The 14,796-nt window shown below is 39.5% G+C and overlaps 1 protein-coding gene across 5 annotated transcripts in view; it reads right to left on the reverse strand.

Annotated features, from left to right (window-relative positions):
* The window catches only part of VPS13D (vacuolar protein sorting 13 homolog D), an 88,093-nt gene that overhangs the window by 60,624 nt on the left and 12,673 nt on the right, over positions 1-14,796 (reverse strand). For 2 of the 5 annotated variants that reach the window (XM_048968066.1, XM_048968069.1), the window contains exons 18-30: positions 14,567-14,699; positions 10,924-13,143; positions 10,431-10,582; positions 9,240-10,274; positions 8,210-8,300; positions 7,635-7,761; positions 7,244-7,424; positions 6,079-6,261; positions 3,936-4,149; positions 3,272-3,482; positions 2,966-3,137; positions 1,845-1,957; positions 1,349-1,558 (exon numbers count right to left, since the gene is read on the reverse strand). In XM_048968066.1, the coding sequence (XP_048824023.1) occupies positions 1,349-1,558; positions 1,845-1,957; positions 2,966-3,137; positions 3,272-3,482; positions 3,936-4,149; positions 6,079-6,261; positions 7,244-7,424; positions 7,635-7,761; positions 8,210-8,300; positions 9,240-10,274; positions 10,431-10,582; positions 10,924-13,143; positions 14,567-14,699 (5,042 nt within the window). Of the gene's footprint in view, positions 1-1,348; positions 1,559-1,844; positions 1,958-2,965; positions 3,138-3,271; positions 3,483-3,935; positions 4,153-6,078; positions 6,262-7,243; positions 7,425-7,634; positions 7,762-8,209; positions 8,301-9,239; positions 10,275-10,430; positions 10,583-10,923; positions 13,144-14,566; positions 14,700-14,796 lie in introns of all 5 variants that reach the window. The other 3 variants (XM_048968065.1, XM_048968068.1, XM_048968067.1) reach the window with 2 other exon arrangements.

Genomic DNA, 14,796 nt, shown 5'->3' on the forward strand with positions numbered 1-14,796 from the left:
CTCACAATGTGTTTTCTCTCACTCCGACAGCATTTTGTAGCAGAGGAAGCTTCTCTGCAATCCAGAAATAATGCTAGCCCACCATTACTTCAGCATCACATCCTGAATAAGTTAGGGAGACTAAAGCTGTCTGACTTCACGATCCCGATTACATTTGGTCATGCTAACTGGAAAATAATCTAAGTGCTTAAACTCCATGAAACAATTTTCTATCCAAGACATTCTAGACTATTAAATCTCTGAAGAAGTGTCATTCCTTTGTGAGAAGCAGGCTGCCTGTGCTGCTTCCAATAGCAGAACCCTTTAACACTCCCTGGCTCTCCAGGATATCTCCAAAAGACATGAACCAGTAGAACAGAACTGCAGAGCTCTGCAATAGCTTCCATCTAGTGCCAAGGATGCTCTCACCAATAAAAATGTAACATGTGCTTATGTGGCTAAAATCTGATAGCAAAACATTTGGGAAGAAAATTCCATGAACCCATCACTCATAAAACAGATCAGGCTCTGCTAAGCCAAGCCTCCCAACGAGGCAGATACTGGATCAAGGACCACAGGAAAACCCAGGATGTTTTTGCTGTTGCTGTTCATTTGTTTTAATAAATCCCATGGCATTTCATTTTTATTCAACTCGAAATCTTGAAGCCTTTTTTCAATGCAAACATCTTTTAAGCACTTAAAGCAATCAAACATCCTCCAAATTCGTATGACTAATTCCTTTCTATGGCCTTAAACTTCAAACCAAATACCTTCAAAGTTTTTCACAGTCCCCAGATTTTTCCCATGTTGCTGCAGCAACTGCTTCAGGAGGTATCAAACTCATAAAGCAGATGGAAAGCTGAGCTGGGCCAGTCAGTGTGATCCAACATGGACACAGCACCTCCTGTTGTTTCACCTCATCCTCGTTTCTGTCAGTTATCACCAGTTATCAGAGTTATCATCTCTCAATGGACTGTCATGTCAATAAAGTTAAATGTCAATGCTTTACAATCCCATTTTCAAAACAAGAAATGGAACAGTTATCCACTTCCTGATGCTTTTCAGCATCCCTGGAAGTTAAGATGAGGAAGAAACAACATGGCATAGAACACAGCAGGGAATGTAGAGATTGCTTTCTGAACAAAGTGCAATTTCTGTATTTATTTGATTCTCTCAGAAGGAGAAGTGTGACACCTACTGGAAAAACAGCTTTTGCACAGCATGTATTAATGCATACAAGTACACAAACCCAGTCCAGACCTATGAAGCAAATACAGCTCTAAGCAGTGGTGATTCAAACAGGCCACAAACTTGGTCAAAACATTACAGAATGCCTATGACAAAAGTAATTAAATCATGAACTACCAACCTGTAATGCAGCTCAATTTGGATCGCTCCTGGACTGCTGGTATTCTTTGATGACTGGAAGATGCAATTGAACACATTGGGCATGCCTGCTGTGGATTTCTGCCCAGCGTAACGCGTGTCAAACGCCATCATGGAATGGGAAACCAAATTTACAGACTTTGTTCTGTTTGAAGAGCTTTCAAAAAGCAATTTCGATTTCTTAAAATCAAATCTAGGAGAACAAAAAGAAGGCATCTAAGAATCTTGTAGCTCATTTATTTCTCCAAGTCACTTACCAAACAAATATGCATGTTATTGTGCTCACCTCTTTAATTTTTCAAACAATAATAATCACATCTCATGCCACAGAGATACAAACTGCCAATTTGGGCACCAATTAAGAAATACTGTTTCGTTATTTACTGCTTTATTTATTAATTTCATGACTAAGTTAATTCCTGTCCTATAATGAAGAATTGGTTCAGATAATGCATTCAGAAACAAAAGAAGACTCATACCTGGCTAAAGAGCTGCACTCATCTTTTCCTTTTGGATCCATCAATTCCAGACTCACATTAACCATGTCAATGAGGAAAGACATAGAAGTATACACTTCTCCACTCAAAACTGTCTGAAAGCATCAAAGACCAACATTCTTTTTAAGAACATCTGTTTAAATCTCATTCTTAACTACATTTTGTTATTTAGGACAAATGCAAACAGTTACAGAGTCTTTCTCCTTTAAAGAGTTTAATTAAACATTGCTGAGAGAAAGAAAAAGACATTTCACAGCATCTTCCCCTGCTGTGGTCACACATTTCATTCCAAAAATTACAGCTGTGCAACATAATGCCTGGAAGCCTCACAAGATCAAGTGAAAACAATGCTTCCCACTAATAAGGATAAATGATGATTATTTCCAGGTGCTGCCCACACTTCTCCCTGAATGGACTGTGTTTGACTACAGCCCTAGAAGATGGGTAGTAATTGATAACTTACTCAAAAAATAAAAATAAAAAGGCTCTGCTGCAAAGCTTTTATTACTGAAATTCTTCTGGATTTATAAGACGAGGGGTTTTGACAAAAAGCAGCTTCATAAATCATTAAGAACATCACAGACACAATGGGAAAGGTGCCATCACCCTGCACATGCTTACAGGAGAACCTTCAAATCTCTTCAAAAAGTTCTATTCCTATGGAAAAATCTTAAGCTTCTTAACGTGGTGACAGCATGCTGCAACCTAACAGCTGAGCACAAACACCTCAGACAGAAAAAGCCCTGAAGTACAGTTTTCATAGATTTAACTTTTTTCTCTTAGGAAGGCAAACAATGGCACCCATTTCTCACATCTCTTCTGAAGTTGAGAATCTCAGAAATATGGATTTATATCTGCAAGCCACAGCTGGAAGGACAAAAGTGTTACAGAATAAAACCCTGAACTCTCAGCAGTATCTACAAGTTAGAAAGTTCCTCACTATTCCTCTGTTGTTTTTGGGTTTTTTTTGTGTCTGTTTGTTAGTTTTTAAATTAATTAGTCCATCTTATGAACTACGACAAATTAACACATGCTGTGCCCAGTCAGGAAATGCAGTATTTCAGGGCAGAATTTCAACTGCATAAACCTGCAGTTCCTCTTACATGAATTCTTGGATCCTGCAGGTCGTAAGGTCGCATGAACTCCTCCACGGGTTCCCCAAGGTTGTTCTCCAGCAAGCCACGTATCAGTTTGTATTTAGGCAAATCCAGAGAGCAATGGACTGATGAGAGACTGCCGTGTATCAGTATGTCTGCAACTGCATGACTCAGCTCTCTACAGCAAAGAAAAGAAATGGGTTTTCAAGATACTACAGCACAGCAGGGAATACTCTAAGACACATGAGAAGGAATGTGAAACGCTGTGTGTTTCCTATACAGCATAGAAGGATCCCACTTGGATCAACTCACTTGTCTAAGTTTCTCTCTACTTGCAACTTCAGCCTGAAAGGTTCTTTCAATAGACTTCCTCCTGTCTGCCTCACACAATAGGATGGAAAGCTCAAGTCTGTACTTGTGTCTTCCACAGCCTTGGAATACTCTCTCGGGTATCTCTCTGCAGCAAATATGTCCATGTCCTGCAGATCAACCACAATGCAGTCTAAGAGGCAGATGTGATCCTCTGCAAGTGCACAGGAGATAACACATGAAACAAGAAAAAAGAATAAAGCAAAAAGAAATAAAGAATTTGCAGAACTAATGCAACTTACCTAAAAAAAAAAAAGACATTTCGTTTCTCCTGGAAGTTATTCTGATATTTATTCACACTCATCAATATCTGTAACTATCAGATACCAAGCTTGGGTAAAAGTGAACTTAACTATGAGTCCACAATACTCCTTATGTTCATAATACCCATCTTAAAACACACTCAACCTGCAGCAGTGTTCTTCCAGAAACTGAACTAAAATTCTCTAGTCCTTTAAACTGCAAAATCCACACAAACTAACAAGTTACTTACTCTTAAACCTAAAATCTTTAAACCAAGCACTTTCTGTTCACAAGGTATATGTGAAATGGCACTGCATTATTCTACACAAAGAACTAAATTGGGTTCCTAGTGTTCGTAACATACCTGGGCTCTCAGGGTTTGGTACAACAGCTAGTTTGGACTGCTGTCCTTGTGGCTTACTCAATGAATTCAGCTCACTCTTCAGCCTAGAAACATTTCCTCCTGATGGCTTTTTCATGAACAGTCCTTCCAGCACTCCTTTGGATTCATCTGCACTCGTGGTTTTCTTCATGCTGTGCTTTGGAGTTCCCAAAGGAGATGAAAACTGAACGGAATCCTGCTAAAGAAAGCAATTCTATGATTAACAATAGCTTTCCCCCTTCAAATACAAAGGGCCCAATACATTCAATATCCTTGACCATACATCCTTAACCAAAAAATGTTTTCTATGAATTACATTATCTTTTACCACTGCAGAAAGATGGTCAAGCTTTTCTCCTATCACCTTAACAGAAAAAAATACTGCCTTTAAATATATATATATACACACATCATTTCAGAAACATTTTCAAAGGAAGATGTGAAACATTCCCAAGGAGAAAATAATTTAAAATGTCTTTTTTTTTTTTTGGCAGAACACCTCCCCCAAAATCCCATATAAATGAAATTAACATCACACAATGGGCTAAGACTGTCAAGATATCAAGCATTCCTGTAGAATAAAGATAGGAAAAATCTTTTAAAAGCTGTTTTGCAGAATACCTTCAATAGGCAGTGATTTCTGCAAGACCACGTCAGCAATTTAACATTTATTAGAGTAAGGGAATAAACACTTCTGTATGTGATATTGTTTTAGGGGTGTCAGCCATGATATCAAAGCGTGTCCCAGGATTTTTCTGCAGGAGCTTTTTGTAAAAAACCCCTTATCCTTATTCTTAAAATGTCCAGAAGTGAAAAAAGCAAAGTTCAAGAGCAACAGTTTGAAAATGTGAGCATTTAGCATGGCCCTATAAAACAAGGCTGCAGAGGACATGCAAAGAGAAGACATCACATCATTGTAAATCCATGAGTTTAGGCAAACCCACATTAATAGCTCCTCAAACACGCATAAACAGCACACAATAATAAATTCAACTCAGAATCTTATGGAATTCAGCAAATTCTTTACACGTTAATGTAGGTGGGGACTTTTTAAGTGCTAAATTCCACAAGAGTAGGATTTTTTAGTTAATGAGGAGCACCTTAACACTACCACAAAGATGTGAAATACCTCAAATAAAACTGGATCCTTGTATGCATTGCCTTGCAAAATCAGATCCTCAAAAAATAAACAAGGCAGAGAAAGAAAATGAAAACAAAAGAACGCAAAACTGAGAAACAAAACCCAGCCCCGCATCAAAACACCCAACACCAAAACACATCTCTATCCTGCTCTAAATCACCAAATACCTGAGTGCTACATAACACAGTCCTGTTAAAATGAAATAAAATTGCTACATACACATTTCCTGTACCCTTCTATCATTATCTGGGGGATGTTCTATTTATGAATCTTTACATATAGCTGCACAACAGAGTGCAGCAGACAACCAGCACTCAGAAGACAAGTCAATGTTACAATCTAGTGCTATCTTTCAGTAAAGGCATTGTGAGGTATTAATCATACAGCAATAATGGACAGAAATCCTGCAGCAATGGCACGTCACTTGAATCCCATCTCCTCTTTAAGAAGGGAATGAGTGACTGCCAGAACAACCACCCATTTTGTTGCATAGATTAATTCTAGAAACCCTTCCCAGATGGATTTTCCTAACCTCAAAGTTCCCTTCCTTGCACTTAAAACTTTGGTTCAAACCTATACTGGAAGCTTTTTCTTAGGTTTCACCTAGTGAAACCAACCACACATAGTTGGTTTCATTAAGTAAAAGCAGAAAGCAAAAAACAAACTAAAACAATTTCTGTTCTCCAGCATTTTCCAACAACTTTCAGCTCTGAAATTCCTCCGTTCTCTGCTATTATATGGAAGAAGGAGGTCTAGCTGAAAGTCTTTTATGTCCCCACATGCAGGTGTGCACCCAGCTGGTCCAGCTTTCCTACATGGCCAGCTCCATCAGCACAACCTGCCACTGCCCCGAAGGCCTCAACAAGCAGGCACTGCATGTGCAGAACAGAGCAGCTGGGTACAAGAACCTGCAGCCAGCTCCAATGTACAGAGAGAAGAACCAGAAAAGTCCCAAGCAGAGAAACTGAGAAGAAATGTTCTCACCTTGTTCTTCAGCGAGAAGGTGCCAGGCATGCCTGCAAACAGAAATCTGTTCTTCACTTTCAGTTTTCCAAGATTGGCAACAATAAGACTGTTGGATTTTGAGCTTTCAGGTATGAGCAGCACAGGAGCACCAGCCTCAATATCAAGAAGAACCCGGGAAGCTCGCTGAGCTTTGTCTCTCACCTAGAATCATAGAATGGTTTCAGTTGGAAGGGACCTTTATGATCATCTAGTTCTATCCCCCTGCTATAGGCAGGGACACCTCTCACAAGACCAGGCTGCCCAAAGAGAGAGCAAACGTTTGTTTGAAAACTTGGTTCATAGAATCATAGAATGGCCTGGGTTGCAAAGGACCACAAAGCTCATCCAGTTCCAACCCCCTGCTGTGTGCAGGTCACCAACCAGCAGCCCAGGCTGCCCAGAGCCACATCCAGCCTGGCCTTGAATGCCTGCAGGGATGGGGCATCCACAGCCTCCTTGGGCAACCTGTTCCAGTGCCTCACCACCCTCTGGGGGAAAAACTTCCTCCTCATATCCAACCTAAACCTTCCATCTCAGTTTAAAACCATTCCCCATTGTCCTATCACCATCCACCCTCATAAACAGCCATTCCCCCTCTTGTTTACACACTCCCTACAAATACTGAAGCATCAGAAAAACTTGGAAGCCCATTGCATACTTTGCTTTTTTTTTTAGTACTTTTATAAAGTGTTCATCATAACATTTTCAGATTAAAACAATGAAAGACTCTTCTTGGGGTTTTCTGGCACTGCTACCTGTAAAACACATTTAGAAACTCGAGTTTACAGAAAATAGGTGGCTATTTCACACTGATTAGTACTGAATTCAGGAACACAACTTATAAAATTAAGACGAAATGTTGTAATGATTTTATACAACAAGTTTAAAAGCGAAACTAAACTCTTCTTTTCAGCAAAGAACAAAGTCCAGTTCAAAAAGATTGACGGAAACAGCAAACACCAGCACAACAGGTGCTAGAATCAACATTAAATTGCACTGTCCACACTGAACTGGAAGGGGAATGAGAAGACTATGTGACAACTCACTGCTTAAAAAAGGGATTCATTATGAAAAATTCATTTCAACTTACAGAAGTCTGCTGGGAAAGAATGGAAAAGAACAAAAAAGCAACACCCCAACGTACTGTTTGTCCTTCAATTGCTGCTCTCTGCCGGCCCAGGACATCCTGAAGCTGAGTGAAGTGCTGAATGAAGGAAACCACCTCGGCCTGGAAGCGCTGGGTGTGCACATACTGAACAGATGCCATCCTGAGAGTGACACGAATATCACACTCCCTCTGCAGCAATGGATCTGGCCGCCCATATCTGTGATAGAGGACCAAAGTAGAATTTAGTTTTCTATCTTAACACCATTTTACAAATAGAGCCATTCATTATTCACTTACAAAACAATAACGAACAGGATTTAACTGGTGCTCGCAGTATATAACTTCAACAATTACAACAAAATATAGCTCATATGACATTATCTTGCTAATAGGACTCAGGCCAATAACCAGAGGTTTCAATTCATACTTGTAAACTTGAAAAATGAGTGCTTCTTCACCACTTGTAGTGAAACGTTCTCTGTAAAACTCCCCGTGAGCTGTAAGGTCACTTAGGGACAGACCTCCAATGCTTCCCTGCAGGGCTAAATCCCCATCTGCAAAACAAGAGCCAAACAGCTGTAAGCATCGAACATACCTTGCTGAAAACCCAATTTTTCCATAAACTTGTATTAGTGGAATAAACTCACTGTAAGTAACTCAACAAAGGACACTAATTAAACATAAAACCTGATACTGAAACAATTTGCTACAAACATTAACCCAAATGCAACCCTATCATTTGCACACACAGCAATCACAGCACTCTGTGAACTCAGAACTCTTTTCTTCCTCTGAAACAGTAATACACACTATTGTGCTGCTCTGCAACTGGGAGGACTGCAAGAATTTAAAGTCAATCCTGAACTATCCCAATGGGGAGGAATAGAAGCATCACCCTAGAAACAGGACATACAAAACCTAGAACTATGAGCAGCAAACAATTCAAACCACAACTGAAAAGTAACATCTCCTTTTATTTTAAATCATCTCCCATCTACTCACCAATTATTTCCAAGTGAGCTGCAAGTTTTGACACACTGGCTTTAGCGAGCTCACTCGTTGTCTTGTTCAGAACTAAAGACAAGGAATGGACCTGGTCAAACAAAAAGAAACAGGGTGGCATTACACAGTGTGAGCTCATAATTGGACTGCCCTGGTGGTTTTTTTTTCCAAGACAATTTCACTACAACTCAAAGAATGATCTGATCAGGACAATCGATGAAAGCAGCCTTTTTGCATCCTTGTTTGCATGCTAAAGTCTCCCAAATACCTTAGAACAGTCAGGTTATCAACATGTCCCAGCACTGTTATCTTTGTCAAGATTTGCCATTTATTAACACAGAATCATAGAATGGCCTGGGTTGAAAAGGACCACAACGATCATCTCATTCCAACCCCCTGCTATGTGCAGGATGACCAAGCTGCCCAGAGCCACATCCAGCCTGGCCTTGAATGCCTCCAGGGAATGTTTCCTACAGCACCTCTGGACAAAGACTATGTTACTGCATGTCTACATTCATAAACATGTACGTATGTAAAGCTATACAAGCATATATATGCATATATTTTTGAAGTACACTCCACAGCACCCAGAACAGCTGTTCCAATTCCAGTATGTCAGCTCCAAGGACAGGTAACTACTTCAGAGACCACCAACACTGAGATTCTGCCTTGTGTTGCCCCAGGGAAACAAAAACCACCTCCCACAGGACTTGCACTTCTCTAGGCTCTCACTGTCCAGACTCTATCCAGGAGAGCCCCATAAAGATGAACATGGAAAGTACTACTTCAGCCTCTCTTTAAGAGACATATATACATGTGTATGGAGGATGACAGAGTAAGGGAGCCAATCCATTTGCAAATAAATGTTTTCTGCAACTTCTCCCTCACAAAACCTACATACATACATACTTTAAATCTACTGTTTTAACTGTGTTCTTCACTGCAAAATGCAAATGTGACTTAAGTTTCCATAAAGCAGAAGTTCTATGGTAGACAATACCATTATGATTTTGCACCTCAGGCACCATACCTTCAAATCCAGCTTAGTGTTTACAGGCTCTTGAGCTGCACAAACAGACGAGGTATTTACTTCTGATTTAGATGTCTGCTGAGCATCTTCAGGTTGCAGCTTCATTGCGTGGTTGTCAGCAGTGGATCCAATCCCAAAGAAATCCAGTATCACCACCCAGGTTTGCAGAGTTATTAAGACATCCAGGCAATTGAAATCGACATCTATGCTGCGATTAATCTTGCTATAGCGAGAGGAAAACTCAGGATGTTTCCTATCCACTAGAAATATATTGATATGAACCAATGAATCATCAAAGTGACTTTTTCCACAGGGCAGCTTGGATCTATCTGCTGTTGGAGAAGGAGGTGGAGTCAGTGGGTATTCAGAATCAGCATCTTCTTTTTGTTTCTTACGTGAGGCACAAACTGGTCTTTGGTAAAGCTGAAAGACATTGGATGCTTCTTCCATATGAGATGGCAGGGAGCGTGGCATATCTGGATATTCAACGTTGGATACTGAGGGACATGACTGTGAAAGGTATTCCTTGTGTGCTAAACTGGATGGCTTGGGTGCTCCACGGGACACCATCAGATTCTTATACACAGAGTCTGGTTTTTTTTCTAGAAGATCTTCCATTAGCAGTGAACGCAAGGCAATCTGAATAGACAAAGTCTGAGGATGATCTTTAGTAAACTCAACATCAAAATCCTGAAACTTAAGGCTGACAAGGCCTTGTGCACCGAGTGTAAGATCACCACTTAACTGAACCTGGAGCTCAGAGATGTGGAAGTTTGCTTGAATCTGAGTGAAAGACTTTGTTTCCCTGATAGTTAATGACTTGTTTGGAACAGAATTAAAACTGGAGTGGCTGAATAAGCCATTTTCCTTCCGTTCACTTGAGAATTCTGTGCCTGTACTGAGAGCTGATGCTGATGGAGAACTGTGACAAATTGAAGATGCAGCAGCAGCTGGAAATTTGTTCAAGTCTTCATTGTAAATTAAATTATCCAGGGTTTGCAGGACCTGTTCATACACATGTTTTGCTAACACAACCTACAATACAGAAAAAAAACAACCACAGTCAACACGGTAGCTCTCTGTAACTCTGAAATAACTACCTATATTTGAAGATACTTCCCTGAAAAATTTGTATCCAATATGGAGAAAACATGTGTTTATATTGATAACAGGATTACTAAGTTACCATACCTGAAGAGGGTTCACAAATTTCCCTTCAATTTTCATGATGTTTGTGATTCCAAAGTCTTCGTTACTCAGCGGGAATGTTACATCTAAATCTCTCCCTAGGGGTATCTTCTCTAATTTAAACTGGATGGTGGTGTTATTCAGAATGTGGAAAGCTGTTAAGAAAAAGTGAAATGAGAACAATGTTATAATACATGAATTGATTAACGTATAAGGACTGCACAGCAGGGATGATGCAGGAGCTATGAACCAAGATTTCTCAGCAATGTTGGCCGCGTTTTGTTAAATTTCTGCACAAAAGACATTATTCAGTTCTTGATTAGGAAAATAAAAATGGATACAAATAAAAGGACTTGCTCATTTTATTTAAAATTGAGCAGCACATTTCAGGAGGATGGGGTGAGGCAGTACATAAGCAAGCCTACAACCAAAACACATTTTTAGCCCTCTCTACCATTAATATTAAAAATAATAAAGAGTCCTTTGATTAACATACCATGGCCTTTATGTAATGATTCAAAGAAGTCGTGACGAGTAAATTGGGATTCCTCCTGGCTATTAATACTGGCAGGACCTGAAGAATGAAGACCCTGAGATACTTCACTTGCAGACTCCTTCTTGCTCATAAACTGGCTGGTATTTAAAGAATACATTTTAATATCTTTTATTTCAACTTGCAGTCTATCACTTGTAGACTCATCTTCTCCTGGTACAAAATTCTGTATAGATATTTGTCCTAGGTGACCTACAAGCAGCTCAGGGCTACCAGGCTTTCGAGGTATTGAGACAATTGGTGATTCAATGTTGATGTTCAATATAAGCTTAATAGTATCGCTTTTGAGAGGTGGTGATCCAAATGCAAAGCCATCATTGTCTTCTAAGTTGGCAACATCTCTTGATCTTGGCGTCGTATCAAACAAAGAAACCATTTCACTGTATTCAGCAGTTTTAGTTGCCAAGACTGTAGTAACTTTTGAAGCTGCACTTTTCAGCATGCTGCGGAAATTCTCTTCCAATTCATCCATTGACAAAGTCAGTTCTTTCAGAAATTTAGCGGAGTGGTTGTAGTGTAAGGAGGCCATTCTGAGATTGAGAGAGCATTCCTCTTTTGACTTTTCGGTCAGAGTAAAACTTAACGCATCTGGAAGGCCACTTCCATCATCAAGTCTAAAGAATAAAGATTCAAAGTAGTCTACATCACCAATGAGATTTTCATACCTTCCTGTATTCCCTATGCTGACAACATACTGGTTCTTAACACTGTCTTGTGTTAAATCCATCAGGTGAAGACATCCAAGAGAGCCATTCACATCAAACTTACTGCACATGGAAACATTAACTTTGGTACCACCAATACTGGCTGTTGCAATTTTTCTGCCATATTTTTCTCCATTTGTCATTCCAACTGTCCTGAGGAGGAGGATATTCAACCAGTGAATATCAACTGCTACCTCTGTATTCTGTACGTAAGTAGACTGAAAGGTTTCCTGCTCCCTCCAATCTCTTTCCGTGTCGTCCATTAAAGGTTGAGGACTGGAATCTTCTTTCTCCTTCGGGAAAGATTTCTGGAGAAACCCAATCAGTTCAACAATTGTCTCTGGATTGAGGATGATATCCAGGTTGTTCACCTGTACAGAGATCACCTGCAGGCTGCTATCCAAATTCATTGATGGGCATTCTGCGCTCACAAACTGATACTCCAATTTTATCAAAGACTCTTGATCTTTTCCACTGTTGCCAGATGAAGTATTTGATGCAGCAGCACATCTCTCTGTCAGACTGGATGCGTCAATGGGGTGTGCATCACACGGTCCGTAAACTGGTGACTGAGCCCTGCTGTCTCTGAGACTTCCTGTTGGCACATCAAAACTCAGATTCTTATGAGAAGCCATCAAAAGGTCAAAATCTGTTCCATATGTTTGCATAGTATCAACAAGTAACAGTCCATGAACAGTCAGAGACACTTCTGCATCGTAAGGCCTTTTCACAAAATGGGCATTGGTGCCAAAAACCTTCAGTACAGAAATATACCGTCCATTACTTTCAACGCCCAGCTGCATACAGTTTACTTTGAACTCAGCCAGTAGCAGCTGAGATTCAACAAGAACTTCCCTGGTATGCTGCTCGAGCATCACAACGCTCTGTGTCAGATTCATTACAGAATCATGCAAAGTGCCAAGCTGGTCAACCTCCAGAAAAATCTTATCTTTCCCTAGATTGAGGCCATCTGATGACTTCGTTTCAGATGCACTCAGCTGTGTGCAACAGTTCTTCAAAGCCAATATTTTATCTTCATTGATATGAATTTTCAAGTCCGGTAAACTGCCAGACAAGACAGCTCCTGGGTATTTGGGGTCAGATGTGTATATCAATCTGCGCTCCAACTGCAGGTGAACATTGAATTTTTCTACCACATGTGTTGGACCCACATCACTGTCCTGAACGTGTTTCCAGTTGTCTTTCACTCGACCCACCATGATCTGAAGATCCAGAAATGAAAGCGTGTATCTCTCGTACATTTTCTTACTCATTAAGTGTGCTTGTAACTGCTCTTCACTTATTTCTACTCCAGTAAATTCAGAGAGTTTGATTCCACTGTTAGTGCTGGTTTCAGGTGGTGGAGTATTAGGAGGAGTTGCAAGAGGTGTTTTATATTCTTCATCACTTAACTCATTGAATTCTGGTGAAAAAGTATCCGCATTCCTTTTAGATTCTTCTGTGGATTAAATTAAAAAAAAATCAAACAAATAAATAAGCAAACAGAAGTATTCCCCTCTCCTTGGATATTTCCCATCATTACCTGATCATCCTGATTGATGCTGTATTTTTAAAACACAGGGTACCTCCAGTACTGTCCTTGCCCCTTCCACTGTCACTTTCTCTATTCTCAACAGGAAATCTACTACACCTCTTTTACATGGATGCAGATGTCAGTCACAATGTATTAAAAAAATCTATTAGAAGACACTATTTTCTCATTTTTTAATCCACTTTCTATTACTACAAGCTTTACTGTTATCAGAAGCTGTTTAAATAAAGAAATGAAGTAATCCATTAACCTGCCTAAGCAAGCCTTTTGAGACCCTTCAGGATTTGATCATAAATTCCTTTAAATCATCTAAAAGAAATACTTAACTTCAATATATTGCTGATCCAATATGTGACAACTTTATTTTAAATTGTATATTTTTAAACCTCTTTTTATCATGAGAAAAAGATTTTTTCTACTCTGCAAAGCAGGGATTCTATCTTCCAAATTTCCTTGTAGCTCAAACTACTCCTACCAGGCTGATGCATTGGTTCCAAAGGGAAACAAAGATGTATCTTCTGTAAACAATTTTTGTTCTTGTTCTAGTTTGCCCTGACACAGAAGTTACTGCACAGTAGACAAAACATCACTGCAGATAATTCTGAGCTCAACACCTTGACTTTTCACTGCACCACAAAACTACTCACCCTGGAGCTGTACTTTTTAAAAATTCAATGAATAGCCCATTGGTATCTCTTTCATTTTTTAAATATTTAAACATATTGGCAAACACCATACACTCAAATTTCATTTTAATTTTCATTCACTGTTTTCCCAATGGAACAGGAAGGAAGCAATGAGTTGTTTAAGAAGCAATGATTTTAACTTCTAACATAAGCAAAGAACACAATTTTCCATTCATTTTTATTAATTAGCTGCACACACATGCTAAGAACAGATCCATATGACTTCAGAGCTGGAGGGCTTATTCAAAGCATACTCTCACTGGGAACATTGTCCCCACAAAGTATTCAACAGCTAAGTTTTGTATCCCTCAAAACAAAAATCTCATCTTTGGTAAAGGGCCTGAAACACTAGCTTCACACCTGCTTAAAGCCTTCAAGAGGTATAAGATTATAAAGAGACTATTTCATTTAATAAGTAACCTCAAACCCCTGCCCTAAAGAAAACCCGTGTCCCACTTTCCATTACTTTTAAAAAACACCAGCTAAATATTAATTCAAAAATTATCACTAACAGCAGAATTGTTTGTGAAACTACACGTCTACAGAGGAACAACTCTTGAGACACCTCTACTTTCCACAAAGAAACAGGAGTTTCTGGGAGAAGGTGGAAGGAAAACGAAAACTACAATAATACTAAACCATACCTTGAGAATTGGTTAGCAGTATTCTTCCCAGATCTATGACAACTAACACTGGATCCACAAATTTGAAATCATCAGGAAAGATCACCTGAGGGGCAGAAATATCAAGGCACACTGTCCAGCTTTTGCTGTTTTCCTGGAAGTTTAAGAAGAAAGAAAAAATGACTCACAACATAGAAATAAAATCAAATAAAAATGCCATGCCAAACATATCACCGCAGTTAGGCACTTTT

This window comes from Lagopus muta, chromosome 21, assembly GCF_023343835.1.
Source record: "Lagopus muta isolate bLagMut1 chromosome 21, bLagMut1 primary, whole genome shotgun sequence".
Lineage (NCBI taxonomy): Eukaryota > Metazoa > Chordata > Aves > Galliformes > Phasianidae > Lagopus > Lagopus muta.